Source organism: Stylophora pistillata, chromosome 10 (assembly GCF_964205215.1).
Source record: "Stylophora pistillata chromosome 10, jaStyPist1.2, whole genome shotgun sequence".
In the NCBI taxonomy this organism is placed as follows: Eukaryota; Metazoa; Cnidaria; class Anthozoa; order Scleractinia; family Pocilloporidae; genus Stylophora; species Stylophora pistillata.
This window is the reverse complement of record NC_142528.1, coordinates 11585869-11605358: the sequence shown is the minus strand read 5'-3', so window position 1 is coordinate 11605358 and position 19490 is coordinate 11585869. Positions and strand designations below refer to the sequence as shown.

General features: G+C 38.2%; 1 protein-coding gene across 2 annotated transcripts in view; it reads right to left on the bottom strand.

Moving 5' to 3' along the window:
* LOC111336066 (3'-5' exoribonuclease HELZ2) overlaps positions 1–19490 on the bottom strand; it is a 61410-nt gene that overhangs the window by 14799 nt on the left and 27121 nt on the right. The window contains exons 1-24 of one of the 2 annotated variants that reach the window (XM_022942095.2): positions 19030–19165; positions 18356–18418; positions 15728–15796; positions 15583–15619; positions 13337–13513; positions 13222–13258; positions 12677–12813; positions 12418–12480; positions 11534–11710; positions 11284–11320; positions 10224–10321; positions 9580–9660; positions 9136–9187; positions 8979–9044; positions 8744–8857; positions 7066–8226; positions 5802–6935; positions 5114–5267; positions 4120–4297; positions 3466–3573; positions 2469–3037; positions 1135–1573; positions 728–1041; positions 231–501 (exon numbers count right to left, since the gene is read on the bottom strand). In XM_022942095.2, the coding sequence (XP_022797830.2) occupies positions 231–501; positions 728–1041; positions 1135–1573; positions 2469–3037; positions 3466–3573; positions 4120–4297; positions 5114–5267; positions 5802–6935; positions 7066–8226; positions 8744–8857; positions 8979–9044; positions 9136–9187; positions 9580–9660; positions 10224–10321; positions 11284–11320; positions 11534–11710; positions 12418–12480; positions 12677–12813; positions 13222–13258; positions 13337–13513; positions 15583–15619; positions 15728–15771 (5448 nt within the window). In that variant the 5' untranslated portion in view covers positions 15772–15796; positions 18356–18418; positions 19030–19165. Of the gene's footprint in view, positions 1–230; positions 502–727; positions 1042–1134; positions 1574–2468; positions 3038–3465; positions 3574–4119; positions 4298–5113; positions 5268–5801; positions 6936–7065; positions 8227–8743; positions 8858–8978; positions 9045–9135; positions 9188–9579; positions 9661–10223; positions 10322–11283; positions 11321–11533; positions 11711–12417; positions 12481–12676; positions 12814–13221; positions 13259–13336; positions 13514–15582; positions 15620–15727; positions 15797–18355; positions 18419–19029; positions 19166–19490 lie in introns of those variants that run through there. The other variant, XM_088736281.1, reaches the window with a different exon arrangement.

Genomic DNA, 19490 nt, shown 5'->3' with positions numbered 1-19490 from the left:
TTATTCTCTCTGAAAAAGTTTTCGGTAAGTCCACTACTTGTTTATTTACTAAGTTCAATCTATATAAGCGAGAATGATAATGATAATGAAAATAACTATGATGAAAATAACAATTGTAATAGTAATAATACTACAAATGAAAATAATAGACAAAAACCTCCAAGACGTAGCTGCTAAACAAACATCAATATAAAACTTTGGAGCCCTGGCCCCTGAATCCAAATCCGTACCTGCATATGATCTCCCGTAAAGACAATTTTCGTGTTTGTTCCAGCAAACTTCAGTGGGTTTAAGGCCTCGGGTTCTAGCGCTTGAGCAGCTTCATCAATGAGGATATGAGTGAAGAATCCGTGCAATACCTCAAGACCAAGAAGCACGTGTGACGTGTTCAGTGTTGTAATCACTACGCGATGCTCAACGACGTCATCCCGACAGGGCAAAACGAACATACCGTCCTTGATCAAACAGTACTTTCTAGCTACCTCAGATGTTGTTTCGTGTCTGAAATAGGATAAAATGAAAATTGATCAATACTTACCCACAAATCAGCAATACGGGTCCATGCAATCAAAGGAGTTATGCAGCGTTCATAGTCACTTATCGTTTTTTATCAGATGTGCACAGTTCAGCCCTCTATCTAATAAGGCCCCAGACATACCTAGCCGCTTATGAGAAGTTAAGTACGTAAATGAGAACTGATCTGATTCTTTTAACTTTATGCATTTACCTTCTCATTGACTGATAAACCCTTAGAGGCCTTGCTGAAGGAATTCCATTCTTCTCAGTGAGATACTCATGTAACAATTCCACGTGAATGTCTGCTGCCCGATTTGAAAGAGTGCATAACAGAATTCTGTTCGACTTGTCCAGTTGCACCAAAAGACGAACAGCTTGGTTAAGGGTAAATGTCTTTCCTGTCCCAAATGGACCGAACACGACCAGGGGAAGAGCATTATCCTCAAGGGAAGCGATCCTTTCGATGACTTTCTTTTGATTTGAATTCAACCCCTTGTCCAGAAGCCATTGCCAACGGATTTTTTCCTGCAATTCCAACATTCCCATGTGTTTAAGTTACATAAAGTTAGAAAACGACCTAAGACTTTCGATGCATATCTACAACTTAGAATTGCTTACTTTACTTATGACAGTTCCAACAGTTGGATCCGGGAATATGAGGCGTAACTGTCCTGAGGTAAGTCTTTCAACAGCTTCGTGCAACTGACAAAGTGGCCAACGATTCAGCTGGAATTGAGCATTAACAGCAGTATCACAAGTGTCATGCAGCTTTAGGTCGGAGCACAATTTGGACGAGAGTCTTAAAACAACGCATTCACTCTCCACCTTTTCCACTGGAGCCTCGTAAACCGTTTGAGATCCACTATTGGCCAGTTGGAGCCAGACAGAATTGACTTTGCGATAAAGGAGACGACCAGCGGCGTCATCTGGTCTAAGAGCGTCTTCTTCTTGCAGACGAAGGACACCAAATAATTCACCGTCCACAGCACACCTCATTCCAGTCATATCGTCGAAGATATTCCACTGCGCATGTAGTTGGGCATTTTTTAAGGTGTAACTACACAAAATGAAACAACCAGGTAAAAAACTCACCACTAAACAAAAACGGAATCCTAAAAATTAAAGGAAACTCACTATTCATCAATATTAAGGCGATATGAAATAATTTTTTCGTACGCGAAATCTAATTCAATTTACCAAACAAGCCGCTTTTAGCTTCCTTTTGACCCTTTGTAAGCGCTTTTATGATGATAAAATCTACATGTGCTTTCTTTCCTTCGTAATGGAATATACAAGAGCCCTTTTTTTCGTTTTTGGAAAGTTCACTCATTATGGATTAGCATATTTCAAACGCCTTATATGTACTTACTGACTGAGTGGGAGAGCCGGACGGGAAAACATTTGGTAGCAAGGTCCGTGCGTCATAAACGAGAGCCAACTGTTTTCCTGTCCAGCTCGACCGAACTCAGTCATAGGACTAATAAGTTTTGAAAATCTCGAAAATCTTCTTTAACCTGAAAAGGAAACGATAGACTGGGGCGCACGGAAAAGTCCTTAGAAAGGAAAAAATAACAATTTATCCTTTGTTTTTCCAAGTCAGTGCAAGAAACTCACAACGCATCGAAAAACGTGACTTATTTTGTCATTTCTGTTCACAGCTGTCACTTAATTTTTTGCTACAACAGCGAGCAGTAATTTGCAACAAAACCTTATAAGTGCAGGACAGCTTTTTCCACACCAGCTCACGTCAACCCTTCTGGTCCTACACACTTCGGCTGTCACTATGGTTTTCTAAAGAATTGCATGAGTAGGGCCGGACGGGTCATACGATGATCCTGATTGTGTACCTACTGTAGCGAAACCCCACAGGAGCAAAGTAACTATTAGAAAAGCATACCTAGCTATTGATTATTGAGTTTGAAGTTTATCTAAAACCTTCGTTATAAACATACCGTGATATTTCTTCTTTCATAAACCTTTCCTCCACAAATAGTAGTTGATGCACCATTTTTTTGTAGGTCCTAGGGCTAAGTACATCTTCAGTAATTTCTACTTGTCTAGGAAGACTGTACTTCCTTGACAAGTGTTCTGCCTGAAGAGCCTCTCCTGTCTCGTGGACGAATCTGACCACTTCCACTGACATTTCGTCCCATATTGCAGACTCATGCGTGGCGGAATTAACTGGTGCGATGGGAAGCGTCCCTGACCCACTCGAAACATCAGCATTAAGCCTTTTCACAAGGTAGGGCTTCCTCCCGAAGTCGAATAAAACCAACTGTTCAAAGCTTCCATACAGAGGAGACTCGAACGAGACTGTAAGAGCCAGCTTTACACGCCCAACCATTCTTGGGGTATTTGGAGACTTGTACCAAGAGTCTTTCAGCTTGGCTGTGTAACAAGACTTGTAACTTTCAGAGCCATGTTTTTCTTCAAAGCACCCAACGCGAATTTCTGTTAGGTGAAAACAGCTGTGGTATCGGTGGAGGAGTAAGATATTCTTTAACGATCCTACCTCATCTTGCTGAAAAAAGTGATAAAACACAATGTATTAAGTTAAAAGAATTTCATGTCACGCCATTTGAACTCCGCATTGCCCCACCCGCATCTTTCCACCAGAATTCTGAATATTTCAGACAATTTTAAGTTTTGGTGGCAATTTAGCAACCAAGAATGTTCAGTCGTCACCTTTTTTCTATATTCTAGCTCTCAAATATATCTTAGCCCGCACATAAATTGCTGCTGAGTCGATTTTAAAATCAGATTGTTGCTTCAAAAATATATGTAAGGAATCATTTGTCATTGTCACCATAATTATTATATTCATTATCATTATCATAATCATTTGGCATTTCAAAAGTTATAGTAGACATTTTTAGGTATGATGTCATCGTTTTCTGTAATTTCAATAAATATACCTAAGCATCAGTGTCTTCATTGTTATAAACTTACCTGGAAGGTAAGAGTAAATGTCCACTTAAACTGCTCGTTATTTCGGAGTGTTGCATTGAGCTCAGGGGGAGCGCATATAACCTCAACTCCAGCTAGACATTCCACACGCTGTTAGCGTCAGAAAAAAAATTATAACAAATAGAATCCAAAGCAAAACTCTAAAGGAATCTTTGCCTCTCCGAAAGCCATAGACATTATCGATAAACGTACAGAGTTTATTGGATCGGTGTGATCCATTTTGTGTTTATACCCTCTCTTTACTAAACAAGTCCTGACTCATAGGTAATAATCATTTTCAAACTTGTATTGAAATAATTTCAAACGCGTTTTTAAAATCATGTCGATATACGTTTGCGAGATTTTCTAATCCACGATTTCATCGATGGATTGGGTTTTTCAGAAAAAAATATTCAGCTGGATTAATAGAAGTTTCGCTAGAATTAGACTCTATTCACTCTTAACATCTTCTCCAAAATTGACATCGAAATAACGTGGTTAGGCTTAAATTTCGTTTGTCTCTATGTTTATTTGTTTCTTTCTTATAAATTTCTCCAGATATGAGATCCGAGCTGCGAGTGTATACGATAGCTGAAAAAGGAGATTGAGTAACAAAGAAATCTCGTCAGTAAAATCATCATGAAGTAAGTTACTTACATCTTCTGGTGGTGCCTTTAAAATTTCTGCATAAAACATTTCCTCCTCTTCTTTGATTTTTATCTCAAGGTTCTTAGTCGCTCTTCTGTCGTACTCTTGTTTCCATTCGTTCAGTTCCTGCTGGCTGTGAGCATAGAGGCACCCTCTGCCGAATCTGCACCGTTCACTTGTATAGTAGCTGTTATTGAGGTAAGACGAAATTGCAGTAAAGGATATTATTACATCGCTCGCAGCGCCCGCGGGCAAGATGAAGCGAATCCCGTTTTCTGATTGGCTACCCGAGTGGGCAAGATTGGCCTATCTTGCCCGCTCGGGATTACCTGCATTGATCCCGCGCATGAAAAAATTGAATTAGAACTAAGTTCGTAATTCTTGGACAATTTCGGCGATGGAAACACAGATAGTCAAAAAAGGAAAAAGGAAACAGAAACGACTCTCGTGAACTTTTTGTGCCACAAATTCAGTTGGCTTTCTTTCCCGGCTCTTGAAGTAAGTCACTCGTAATTCTTAATGAAGTGAAATCCTTTTTTACTATAATAAATCCTTTATTATATTCGTCTCGGTCTATAAAAATGCAAAAAAAAGAACTCGGCCAACATCCAGCCATCTTGACCTCACGCTTGGTTAATAACACATATATCTTTTTGAGAAACGCTAATGTTTCTGAGAAACCTCGTATGACTCCTTGATATAAGCTGATAAAATGAGGATAGATGACTTTTCTGAGCCTGTCAATGCATGTGCATAACATCCATCTGCTACACTTCTAAAAATACCATTGCTAAGTAACCAAGAATCTATCCCAATATCAACTCCAGATGCGCAACGTTCATTTTCAGTGTAACACAACGAGGTATTTTTGGGTATCAACTGAGCCTAGAGATTTACGATACATTGGTGTCATCAATTTCGATAACTCTTTGGCTGAGGTTTCAAAAAAACCATGTTACTATTGCAGAAGCGATATTTTAATCGTATCTACCAATCATATTACCTCTTGCACAATCTGTAGGAGCCATTTGTCACTCCTGGTGGGGGTGGTCTATATAGCAGCTGGACTGGAGGCTGCTTGGCTGCGGAATTTTCATCAGAGGCAGATAACATCCCACCATATGATCCGGTAAGAGTTTCCCGTGGGGTAGGAAGTACTAGTTCAAAGTTAGAAAGACAAATTGGAGTTTTCATATTCAACTCATTACTAATTAGAATCATTGGGAGTAAGCAATAGCTGTGTCAAAAAATTAGCAACGTGAAAGAAACGTCCAATCCAGTATAACACTCAGGAATTCATATGTATGTAGTTCCCTTAAATAAATATACAATTTGTGTTAGCAGTACAATAAGTTTGAGACGTGATGTATCGCGCTGATACCCCTCCAATAAACTTTATGCATGGTGCAATGAAGGATCCTTTCGATGAGCTGTGTAATAGAGATTAAGTGGGATAAACTTCTAAAGAAACTGATGCTGCGACGTTAGGGGGTTTTATGGGATTATTTAGTTTATCGACTGAGCTCTTAACTAAAAGAAAATTGGCAGCCGTAGAGAATTTCTAAAGCTTTTTAATAGAAACTCTCTAGGATGGCCAATTTACATTATAATAATGAAGGAATGATTATGATGAACTCAACAAGATAGATCCTTGCTGAATATTCAACAAAGAGCATATGTCTGGTACTTACCTCCTTCTCTTTCCATTGTCCACATGGTTTTCTCCTGCTCGCCGTGGGCAAATAAACATGTCTCCTCACGGCAGCGCTCGCGTTTAGAATACTGACGACATTCTTGGAATGCAACAGTAATTTTCACCGTTTTGGGAAACGGTCTTATCAATTCCCACCTTTTCCAAACGTCACTCCAAAAAGCGTACTTAAGCTTTGACCGGTTTTCGCAACCTTTACAAGCCTTGCTGTTGTCGAAAATACTTGCTGCCCGATTACTATTTTTCCAAAGGAAGTCGTCGCACACGACGTACACACCTTTAGGGACCTTTCTATAATCATTAGAAGACTTGGTTGAAGGGATGGCAGTCGTCTTTTGAATCGGTGTAGACGGTCTTCCTGGAGTCTTGAGGGCGCTTGACCAAGTGGGATATTGAGAATTCGCATGGCCTCCTTCACTGAGACTTTGAGCAGATACAGCTTCTTGATTAATCCCCTGGAAAGTAGAAATGGATGTTTGCGCCGAACGGTGGATTGGAGTTGAACTTCTTTCAGATTTCTCTGAAGATGGAGACTGGCCGTCATAAGGTAAGACTGATCCCTCAGGTTTCACCATTGGTATCATGTTAGTAGGTTTTACAGGGGGTGCAGCTTGTGCAATACGTTCTTCTGACGCTTCTGCTCCTGTTAAGGCCGCCTGTGAAATCCTAATATTAGACACAGGTAAAGGTTGAAGAGGCAGTTGTGGCTGTCCAGGTGCCAAGGGCATTGCGCAGGAAACGAGAGGAAATTTAGTGTTTATACTGTCTTCAATAGGACTTCTATAGGAATCGCTTCGTGGAGTAGCCGTTTGGGATGCAAAAATGGCACGTGTGGCCGAGAGAGGGCTGCTTTTAAGAGGCATGCCAAACTGAACTCCAGGGGAAGTGTTTAATGGCAGACTTGGACTCATGCTTTGAGATAGGACAGTACCGAATCCAAAAGATGGATTTGCAGTAGAATCTCTGCAAGAAGCTGTCATAAGATATCCTGATCTGTTGTTAATAGCCTGAGCTGGAATGGAATTCCTATTTTTTGCCTGTGTCATGAGCAGCGTGGGTGCTGTTGCGTTTGTGGATCGTAACTTACGAAGACTCTCTTCAGGAGTGGGAAGTCCTTAAAAATGTAGAAAATTATAAAATATTCAATAATTGGTGACCCAAGTCTTCAAAACACCTTTTAAAAATGTTCTTCATCCTCTAAATTGTTAATGTAGCAGAAACAGACAAGAATAAGTTACACTTACTGCCTTCTCGCTGCAATTCCCAGATATGCTTTTCTAGTTCCCCATGGGCAAAAGTGCATGGCTCTTTTCGACAGGAAATTCTAGTTGCAAAATGCCTACATATATCAAGTTCAGCTGTGGGTGGAATCATACCAGCAGGAAATTGCCGCATTACTTGCCATTGATCGTGGATGCCATTCCAGGCGGCGTACTTTAGCATGCCTAGATCTTCGCAGCTTTGACAGGTTTTGGCCTGCGTATTGTTGCAAGGGGGCCATCTTCTCAAAAAATGATCACAAACGACAAACACCTTTTCTGGAATTGGTGAAAGATTGTTCAAACCAGTTAACCTATCCGCAAGCGTATCGGTTGTTACTGTAGTTTTACCGCTTTGGAAAGTCTGGACGACTGAGGCTGGTGCTGGATTCCTTTGTTTCTGTTCAGTGAAAGGAGAGTCAAGGAAAACAAAGGAACTACCTTGTTGGACAGGAGTCTTGTTTGGTGATGGATCAGGAAATGTTTCTCCAAGTGGCAAGTGAGGTGCTCTAGAATTTCTCCAGAGAGCACCATAAGAGCTCTCTGACACCTTGACAGGCCCTCTTTCCAAAGTTGGGAAGTCTTCAGAATTGAAAAGGTTTGGGGCTTCCGTCTTTGTCTGGCTTAAGTCGCTGACTTTGTCTTCAGAGGTAATAGCAAATGTCTTGTGATCTTGTGATGCCATAACTTTTTCAGACAATAACTCGGTCGGTCTAGCTTTTGCATCTGTGATCGGAATTTTTGCCATCTTTGCTGCACCGCCTTGTGGTAAGCGTTGCCTTTCAACGTTTGGCTGAATACTAACGCGATTGGATGACTGACAATTTTCTCCACTTGAAACAATGCAGTCAAGACTGGATACCCTGTCTTTGGACTGCGTTCGACTGTCTAATGAAATTTCATTTCCTCCCATTTGCGGTTGGCGGCGATTATACTGTACAAGTGTAAATTCTTCACCGTCAGACTCTTCGCGCCCATCAACCTCCGATACATTATGCCTAGATGTTAAGGTAGCTGTGTTGTTCATATGGAGATAGCCAAAGCTTATATCTGGATCTTCAATGACGGAATCCGTTGCTTGCGAATCTTCATCGTCAGGGCTTTCATCAGGAGATGAATTCGTCTCGTTGCTCACTGGTGGTAGATCTGATCACATAGAGAAAGTGTCAGTTCAGTTACACAGAATAAATGACACACTTCATTGAGGTCAGATTAGGTTGGACGAAACAAGAAAACAATTCCATCACCAACTCAAAAAATGATGGAAAGTAGGAGAGAAAATTAGGCAACGAAATTTATAAGAAAGGTGTGCTGTGAAAATGAACGTACTTGGAATTATTGGTTTTTAACGTGTAGCTTTGCTATCAGTACTATATGCCAGTAGACCTTATGGTAGAAATTAAATGAAGTCTATACATATTTACTCCCATGTAACATGATCTCGCGATAATGACAGGAATTATAATGTTATGCACTACATGCCCTCTTATATTTTTTTTGTAAATGTATTAACTCGATAACCTATCATAGTCGAATAAATACAGCAAAATATTACTCATAATGATAAAAAGGGATGTACTGTAAAAAGTTTTAGATCTCCTGACCTACAGTGTGACCTACAGAAAGTCTTTTTTCTCTCAGAATATAAACTGCTATGACTTACCTGATGATTTCTCGCTTTTCTTCTGGGCCTTTTTCTTCGCTTTCATTTTCTTTTTCTTTTCCTTCTTTCGCTTCTTTTTCTTCAGTTTACTTCCTTTGGAATGGCAAACATGATCTGTAGAAAAACATTGGATGAAAAAGGAACATAATAACACGAAATGGATGAATACGTAATATAAATTGAAAATATACAGAGAAAAAGGAGAAAACCAAGAGAGAACGTATTAGAATGGTACCTTGTTCTTTGCTTTGAAAGCCTCCTACTTGTGCGGGATCCAGATCTACAAGTTCTTCTTTCGCTTCTGTATAAAGAGAAGGATACCCTCATATATAAAGTTCAAAATGGCCAAAATCATGACAATACTAATGATTAAAGAGGAAAAAATTTCTCACCACTTTTCAAAACAGGCAAAGAAGAGTCTTTTATCTCTTGCACACTCTGTTTCTGTAAGATAGATATGGCGCATAATGCTAGTTAACATGAAGGAAAACAATACAGCATGTTGCAGAAATATTGAAAATGAAGTCTCAGCAGTAATTGTAACCCACAAAGCTATTTTTTGAGAAAAACAAGGGTTTTAATTATAGGTGCATATAAATATGTGCAAGAAGGAATTAAGAGACAATGAGACTTAATTTCAATGAAAGCCATTTTTCTAAAGGTTCATGCATTCAATTTCCTTGAATAGTACGACCCTGTCAAACACATCTCAAATTGAGTAATTGATTTAGTGCAAAAATCAGTTTCTACTTTATCAGTTGTTTATTACAGCATTCAGTGGCGAATTTAGCCTTCAGCGGTACGCATCAAGAACAATATAGAGAACTTATAGTTACCTCGCTCAGAAGAGGACCTTCGGTTGCTGGATGCTTTCGTTCTTCTGTAAGAGGCTCTGACTTTCCTATGTTTTGCTTCTTCTGGTTAAAATAAAGACGGAAATAATAATTTTCGACTTCTGTTCCCAAGCCGAAAAGTTCTCGTTGTCTCTTGAAACCAAGAATTTAGTCTGAGGAACATGTCTAATAGTTATGAAATAACTATTCTTAATGGAAGAAGAAACCGTAAAGTTACTCCTACCTGACAATTAACAATATTACTGGGAAGTATTTTCTCCTTGGTTTGAAGTGTATTTTGGTTTTTCGCGTTTTGGAAAACTAGGTGAGAAGCTTTTAGTTCTGAATTTGGTTATATCAACTAAGTTGAAATTGTAAATTGGCCACCGTAGCGAATACAAAAGCTGACGTTTCGAGCGTCAGAGCGAATGGGCTAACGCTGTGACGAAGTGCTAACGCTCGAAACGTCAGCTTTTTTATTCATTACGGTGGCCAATTTACAATTTCAACTTAGTTGATATAACCAAATTACCTTGTTACCCCCACCGACGCAGCATTACAGTTTCTTTTTAGAAACTTTCAGCCTTTATTTTTAGTTCTGAAGCCAGTAGAGGCAGGATGAAAACATAGTTGCTAATGATATATACCTTTTCCTTTGCTTCTTTCATTTCCGTTTGTCTCATTTGCTGCTTTATTTCGCTCATAAGACTTAGAGCTTCTACATCATTACGTCGTAGCCAAAGTACTAAAGAACAAAACAAAAACAAAAAATCAAAGTAAGAGAACCCATCAGTTCAAAACGTATTTAACGAACAATGTGCTTGGATTCCTCACGCAATAAGTATAAGTAATAACATGATTTCGAATGCAATTTGGTGTTGTTAAGCGCGAGTAAATTTTTCAAAGATAACAAAATTGCAGAAGCACGTATGGCAAGTGCGATTTGTATTCTCTGAGAAATTTCCAAATACATATTACTACAAATTGCGAGTGGAATCATTTAATAACTTGTTACTAATTTAAATGAAAAAATATCACTAATAGTCAAGACAGAAGAAATTTGAAAGCGTGCGCGCGCTACTTGTAATTTGTCCTCGTGTTACATGAGAATGCACTCGTTTTCAGCCAATACATGTTCATCAGTTAACTTGTCAAGTACACTTTTAAATCTCGCTTCTTAGGCAAAGCCGAAGCTCAAGGCCTCTTCAAACCTTAAGTCCTCTTCACGATCATTGTATACTCTTTATAATAACAACTTTGGCCTTAGTCATCGATCGACTCAGACAATTTATATGACTGAATTGGAAGTGATAGTTTATGGACAAATGTCCCGGCCCATATTATCGGAGATTATCTCGAACCTTGCGAAATCAAGTTCTCAAGAATTCTGTTTAATCCCCCCATTCCTTACCCGGGATCGAATCGTTGTCAGTTGCAAGTTGGCTACCTACCGTTTGTTAACGTAACCCACTTAACGCTAGCCACTGCAACCGGCCATTAGACTGTGTCTAAAACAAAATTGCCTATTTTTTCTTGACTGTTGAAAGAGCTTGGGTCGTATGGCAAACGGCTTCATTACTGTTTTTTTCTTAATATCAGTACTGTTGTATCTTCAGAATTATTCAAACTTGTATTAATAACAATTATTTCAGAATAATAGCCTTTAAATGCTTAAGTAGCACAAAAGAGATTTGTAGGTAAAAATACCGTCTGCACAAACATCTTTCGCTTCTTTACATCGTCCCTGCAGGGAGGCATAACAATGGAGTAATCAGTTACCCTAATTTCAATATATCGACACCCTTCCTAAACGCAGAAGACGAAGGCCGATTGAAGGAAAGGAAAAGTTTTAGCATGCTCAAAGTTAGCGTGTTTTAAGAAAACTTAGTCAGCTTGAGAAGAATTTAATGAAACTTTTCCCATCTTTTTAAACTGAAATTGCAGTATAATGTCTTACCAATTGTAAAAGACACTTAGCCTTTCTTAATTGGACTCCGGGTAAAATCATGAAGTCTAACAAGTGCAGAAGCTCAGTATAACAATCCAGAGCCAGTTCACGGGTCTCTGGGTTAATAGTCATTTCGTTGGCAAGTTCAAGCGTCTTGTAGAGTACTACCTTGATCAAAAAATCACCCTAAAGGAAGGGGAGAAGAAAACATTAATAGTATTCACTCATAAACGTCAGATTATAATCCCGATGGTCTATCTTTATCAGCTTAATTAGGCCTCAGCTACATGAAGCAACTCCGTAGGGATGTTGCCTTAGAACTCCACAAACTCCACATATTGACCAGGCCAAGGGTCAGACAATCTCCTCTCGATCTGTGGCATAGCGCAGTAGATGTGACCATTCCGTTGTATGTCTCACGTGAAGAGTTTGGTTGTCAAGGTTTATGTTTTATATTAGATCTAAATTTTGAAGTCACTTATGCTTTGGCCACGTCTACGTTTCGGATTCATTTGATGTCAGAGTCTGTCGTTTCATAAGACAAAAATATAAGGAAATTAAATCTGTTAAATGTTCTCTCCACACAAGGAGTTTTGTTTGGATTTTAAGCCTTGTTTATGGTTTGACCTTTAATATTTCTGTGGTATATTTCTACTCTTTGTATTTGAAAAACACATTTTGTGGCTACTACTTTTTTGCGTTACATGTAGCAGTAGGTGCGATGACGGTCCCTGACGCTTGACGAGCCCAATTCCGCTGAGACAGGTGTTGAGGACAATGATTGGATTATGCTATTGATGCGTTATTAAAAAAATTAAATGTCTTAAGTTTGGAAAATAATGCGAAGGGTTAGCTGGGACATATTGCAACTTTGGTGTCAACCTGTCACCAACCTTTCGAAACTCTTCCTTAAGTTTCGTCTTGAGATCATTTATAACTGCTCTAGTTGTTTCACACTGCAAATGAAATACGAAGAACCTTATTATTTGTTCGAGAAAATTTCGTCTTAATACCTGTTTTTATTAGAAATATAACAGGAACTGTACTTCAGTCATCATTTGCATATCAAAAAGCATATCAAAACAAGGACACATCATGTACGCTGCTTTTGAAATTAGCTAATATCAGAGCAAGTTTTTCATTTTCACTCACATTGGGTCGTAAATGCCTGCACCATACCGCTATTGGAAAGGCTGCAACGTAGTCTTTAAGACTCATGATTGCTTTCACCTTGATGAAAAGTGATTTTGCCAAGTTTTTATTGTTGGTTCCATCGGCTATTTCGATAGCTAGCAAGGAAAAAGAAGGATCATACGAATAGCTTGGTTTCGAATCATAGTCACAATTCTATTATCCCAACCGCATTGTTGAGGGATGTGGATAACTGATTCTCTGAGTTACTGATACTTTTATTAGCCATCTAGGCATGGTGGGCAATTTCAATAACTTAATAATTAACCAACAGCATGCATTTGAAAAAGTCCTTTTTTTTTGCCAATGTTGCAAGTCATATGATTTTAAAATCATAAGCTACTACTAAAATCAAAGCTAGATGCTAAATTATCTTTGATGAAATATTTTATTCTTATTATGGCTTCGAAAAAAGGAGAGAGAGGAAAAGGAGAAAATAAAATTAAACTAAAATTTTTTTAAGTCCAGGTTTAAACATTTTATAGAGAATAAAAATCAGCATTTACCTCTTTCACTGTCATGGATGGCCTCTACGTATTTTCCCTGATCATGTAAGAAAACAAAAATAGTTGTATATGACTTTATGCCGCATCCTTGCAGAACCTAAGGAACTAAACTCACCATTTTAAAGAAACACACGGCTCGTTTGCGATACAGCTTTTCGGATATGATGGCTATATCCATGAATGGAGGAGCTTGTTGGTTCAACGCTAAGGTATAACACACCAATGCTTCGTCATATAGCTTTGCACGAACGTTTTCATCGCCTTGCCTCTTGAGCTCTTCAACAACTGTATACTATGGATGTATATAAATGAAATAAATAAAAAATACAAAAATTACTGGAACAAAATAGATTTCGAATAGATTAATTAATCAGAAAATCAATCGATTAAAGCTTCCTCCGTCATATATGTATGTTTCAAAGACATTTACACCTTGGAACAGGTAATGAGCGGTAGTGAGTTTTCGGTTTAAATTTAATTTTCATGTGGTAGTTACAATTGGTGAAATTCCATATTTAAGCGACATTTCAGAAATATTAAACGGGCATAAAATCCAAATGAAAATTTAAGTCGGGTTTAAGGAACTTAGACTTGACTTAAAAAGATACTTTTATTTAACCAGGTTTAAGTTCCAATTAAATGTGCATTAAAACCAATGAAAGATTTTGGTCAAGTTTAAGTGACCTTAAATATATAAAATATGCTCAAAGATTTTGGTCTAGTTTAAGCAGCCTTAAATCAACTAAGAGAATTAGGACCACTTTAAGTAACCCTAAATGCATCATTAACGAAAAATATTCCAACTTTATTTAAAATCACTAAAAATATTTACAAAAGTCTGATAAAAACCCTAAACCCACTGAAAGATTTAAGGTCTGCCTTAAGCGACTCATATTATTTCTTAAACCTTCTGAAAGATTTAAGTTGTAAGCGTGTCATCTTAGATGACACACCGATTTAGAGCAAGTTAAAAATGTTTTAAGGACCGTTCACTAATTTTGGGTCAGAGGAGGAGGGGCAGAGAAAAATTAGGGGGGGCATGCGCAAAGTTTTATGACCCTTACTCCGCATGCGTCGCGTGACCACTCAATGTCTCCCACATGGATACCATCTACACACCCGTTTCATATATAATTGCGATCGACTATTTACTCTTTTAACAAGTAAATTAAACCTAACATAATTAAACCCTCGTGTACCTACGCCCATACGAATACTAGTTAAACCCTAAATCAAATCCTCGTACACCTACACGGTATGAATAAGTTAACCCTGACCCTTAAGACAATATAAGCAGAATTTAAGGCTGACGTAAACCGATGTATAAGTTGCTTAAACCTCAACTTAAACTTAGTAAACTTAAGACAGGATTAAGAAACAAACATTTCGGTTTACAATAGCTAAACAGTACTTACAGTCAAACCAATCCCCTTACAATAACATTAATGAATTGGTCATTTGAATATTGAACCCGTTAGCCGTATCGTTTCGAAAAGACGCGTATCATTGTTCAAACTAGTAGTCCATTTCTGAAGTCTGATATTTGACGAGGATTCCTGAAAATGTAAAAACACTGCAAAAACAATCTTGCGATGGCTTCGCCCGTAAACAATTTTTTTCGACCATGAATACACACAAGAATTTCTACAGGTTCGTCAAGATGTAAATAGGCGAAAAAAGCTCTCGATAACATTCCATTCACAACATTTACGAGAAGTTCTACACAACACTCGAACTCACCTTTCCCGCCATGTCTGACGCCATGTTGAATCCAATCTGAAATAGACTTCTGATTTGAACAATGATCCGCGCCTTTTCAAACCGAATACGGCTGTTGGGTTCAATGTTCAAATAATCAATCCATTATTCCATTCTTGAAACAGTTAACGGGTTCCATGTTCAAATATTCAAGTCGTTATTGCGCTCCAGAAACAATTAGCGGGTTCAATATTCAAATAATCAAATCATTAATGTAATCCTGAGGGGTACGCTTCACTTAGTTTAACTGTAAAAGCGTGTTTCAGACGAGTTTAAGTTCAATTAAATGTAACGTAAACGAATACTTTTGTTCACAGGCATTTAATGTCAGCTTAAACCTACATTAAGGTTCAGTTTTAAGATAGTATAAGCTCGGTTTAAGGCAGACTTAAACCAGTGTATAAGTCGCTTAAACCTCAGCTTAAACTTAGTAAACTTAAATTTAAGACGGGATTAATCCACGTTTAAAACAACTTAAATAAGCTTTTTCGCCTGGTGTTATCATTATTATGATAACAGAGACCTAACCAAAGATCCCTAAAGTGATACTTTTCTGAAGTCTCCATTAAAAATTTGAATACAGCGTGAGTCAAAATGCCTTACCATGAAAGGACCTGGTATAAAGTCCTCCACATCCTCCCTATGATTAATAAAATTAACGATGAGAAACAAGAAGTCCATCAAGTTAATTATGTAACTTTTGTGTGTCGATAAGTAAGTTTGTCTGATTGTTTGTTATGATGCTAACCATTCTTCCTCGTTCATGTCAGAAAAATGTCTGCCTTCAGCCATCTTCTGGATGAAGTTCAAGTAGGAACTAAGAAAAAAAAAGGAGAAATGAGAGAGAACACCTAGTTTGTCGTGTTTTCTTTGTAATGAGGGACGATAGCCTAGGTCTATGAGGAATTAATAGGGACCTTAAACAGCCACGACGGAAACGGCAACGAGGACGTGGAAAAACAAGAGATCTAATTGGTAGAACAATAGCTCAGCACGTGCGTTTTGAAACTTTGTACATTTCTTAGCCGTCCTATGCAAAACAAAAACGTGAAATCTCCAAAACTTGCGTCGTCTGTGAACCGAAACCGCGACGGAAAATTCATTTAATTTCCATTTGGAACTCAACGCTTCTTCTATACGTCATGCTGAAGTTCAGCTGTGGCGCCGTATGAGACAGTAAGCCCATGCAGCCATTTTTGAAATTCTGACTAAGAGTAGAAATTCATTTTTTCACCGAAGTCTTCCTTGGCGTTGCCGTCCTGACTGCTTAAGGTCCCTAACGTTATGTCCTGACATGTTGAAGCGAGTTCTGACTCGTGAATCAGTAGAAGGGACTTACAGCAAAAGCGCGCGTGCTTTGTCAGGATCATGTAAGCTCTCAGAAACGCAATAAGTTTTATCACAGAGCAGTAAAAGATGAAGTTTTTTGTAAATTCACCTTGATTTAAATAATTGCTTTCAGGAAACATTTGTTGATATTGCTAGAATAACAAAATACGTATATGAGAACGATCCTTCGCAGTAAAGCACTATTTGAGCAATAGTGAAAATCAGACCTGAAAAAAATTTCAGGCCTGTACGGGACTCGAACCACTGACCTCTGCGATACTAGTGCAGCGCTCTACCAATTGAGCTAACAAGCCAACTGGGAGCAGGCCATCAAATAAATTCGATATAAACCCGTAGATGATAAATCAAACAACAACAAACATATGAAACATATGTGTGAACTGCGGTTATGAGACGTATATATTTTCACTATTGCTCAAATAGTGCTTTACTGCGAAGGATCGTTCTCATATACGTCTCATAACCGCAGTTCACACATATGTTTCATATGTTTGTTGTTGTTTGATTTATCATCTACGGGTTTATATCGAATTTATTTGATGGCCTGCTCCCAGTTGGCTTGTTAGCTCAATTGGTAGAGCGCTGCACTAGTATCGCAGAGGTCAGTGGTTCGAGTCCCGTACAGGCCTGAAATTTTTTTCAGGTCTGATTTTCACTATTGCTCAAATAGTGCTTTACTGCGAAGGATCGTTCTCATATACGTCTCATAACCGCAGTTCACACATATGTTTCATATGTTTGTTGTTGTTTAATAACAAAATAGTTCATCTCTGTATCCTTTACCAGAGTACATGATATTCTAAATTTCATGCTCTGAAATGTTTTAGCCGATTGTAAATACTTGTAGCTTGGTCAAGCTGGGCTTTTTATGTTTATGATAAGCTCAATAATACGTCAGATCACGATAATTAAAGCGTTCTGAGCTCTTCTGAGATAAACCATTAGTTTAATTATCCCGCCAATTCAGTTCTCTTATTTCACCGGATCCCCAAAAATTGAATCGTGAGAAGCTACAGAGCTGCCTCAGAGAATCATAACTCAAAGGTTACGAAGTGAGATTGCCAACCAAGCTTTGTCTGAAAATCTAATCAACTGCGTCCCTTTTTTCAGCGCACGTACATTGGCAACATGGAGACTTCGGCTTGCATGTGAATGGGTCAATTTTAATGTCGCGATCGAGTATTTCTTTAGTACATTTATTTTGCTGCGCCATTAGAGATCCCAATTCTCGTTTTTTAGCTTTTGGTTTTCGGTTTTCGCGAAAAATACTAACGGGTTTTCGGACTTGATATATGATGCGGTTTTCTCGAATACCCGCTAAACGCAATTTTGTGCGAATTTCCCGAATTTAACTGGGCTCCATTACTAGCTGCTGAGTCCGCAGAGACCACGCTCGAGGTCCTCGAGAGAACAGCTGAAATAAAGCCTATAATTTAAGCAGATTCTAGAAGATATGAATGCGAAGTCTATGGCATTCACAAATACTGTGATGAAATTAGTGTAGTTTACTCTATAAGCTCCACTTTTCACCACTGTAACGGATCGATCTGGGTTTTAATAACTGGGATGTGAAAATGTAACGCTTTTGACAGTTTTGCATGCGGTTTTCGGTTTTGGTCGATTTTTGTTCCGGTTTTTCGGTTTTAGTGACTTTTTTCTACGGTTTTGCGGTTTCTAATAGGCCCCAATGCCCCCCTCAAGAAGGCAATTTTAAAGAAAACGAAGTAATTACCTTGTACTAAATATGGAGGAATCTTGACCATCTTAAAATGTAGTAACGCTATGATTAATATTTAAGAGAGCTTTTAAAGCAACGATGATCAATGCTTAAGGCAACAAGGTCTTGTAAACCGATTCATCAGCAGTTTAAATTCCTGTCAAAGCACATTCGTAACTCGAGTAGATTATCTATCAATAAAAATGCATCATACGTTCATGTTTTTGAAGTCATAGTGCACATAACTACGTGCCAGTTAGTAAGGATTGCTAAACAAGGAACATAATAATCCGTTTAAACAGAACATACCTGAATTTTCAGATTCTACCTTCCCTTCGCCATTAGAAGCCGCTGAGCATGCGCAAGGTGTTTCTTTTGAAAATTATTCAAAATAAATTTCAATCAATATTACGTGCTTAGTTCGTTTTATTTCTACATTTTCCTGAGGTTAGTCATACGTTTATCAAATCAGCACTATTTTCATATCATATGCACTTTTTCGCAAAGATTATTCTTAAATTAAGCATATAATATTAATCCAGGTTGTTCCTTTCCGCCTCATACAAATGAATTACAGGTGAAAAATTGTGTATCATGTTATCTCGCAGTGAACCGTCGGTGTAAACTGTAACCTCAAATAACAACTAACAATCTAACAAGAGAAGATCTAGGCTTCCTAGTAAGCTCTGATACCATTTCGTCACGCGTTCGATGTTTACCCGGCCATATTTGCATATGAAAAATTACACAGGTCTATAGAATAACACGAGTTGAGCGTTAAAGTTCGATATCTAAGTAAAAAAAATAGTATTAGTTTATTAGTTCCTCCTGTTCAAACCTAGCTTTCGTGTTTGAGGACTTAGTCGCATCGCAGACGTTTTTCATTCAAGCAATATAGTTCTTCTCTACATTGTGTAACGACATGCAAGGAAACTCAGTCATAACAACTGCCGTATAATTATAAGTTGTTCAGATTTTCCTACCTTTTATCGACGTCTTATCTTCTGAGTTCTTCAAGCTCAGAAAGCCTGGAATTTTTAAGAGAGCATGAAGCCTTCCATAGTTTTACAGGATAACAAAAAAGCAACCGCGTCAAAGAAAAATTTCAGGTCATTAATATTTCGGAGAAAAGTATGTATTTCCGGTATCTTTTCTAGGAACTTCCCTCTTGACCCGATTGGTCGACATGTTCCAGCAGGTTTTGCGGTAAACATTACCGCATTTGACCAACACAAGAAAAACACAGCTATCCACTTATGATTGTTATCAAAACATTGCTAAAAACGTTCGAAATAGGTGAGGTCATTCATCGCCAAAATTAACACTTTCGTTACTTTTGCCAGGAGACATCGACAGTGTTATTGTCTACTGGTGCGTTATGCAAATTTTCTCCTTAAGTGAAAGGAAATTTACGTGCTTATCGAAGCATAACGTAAACCTGTGG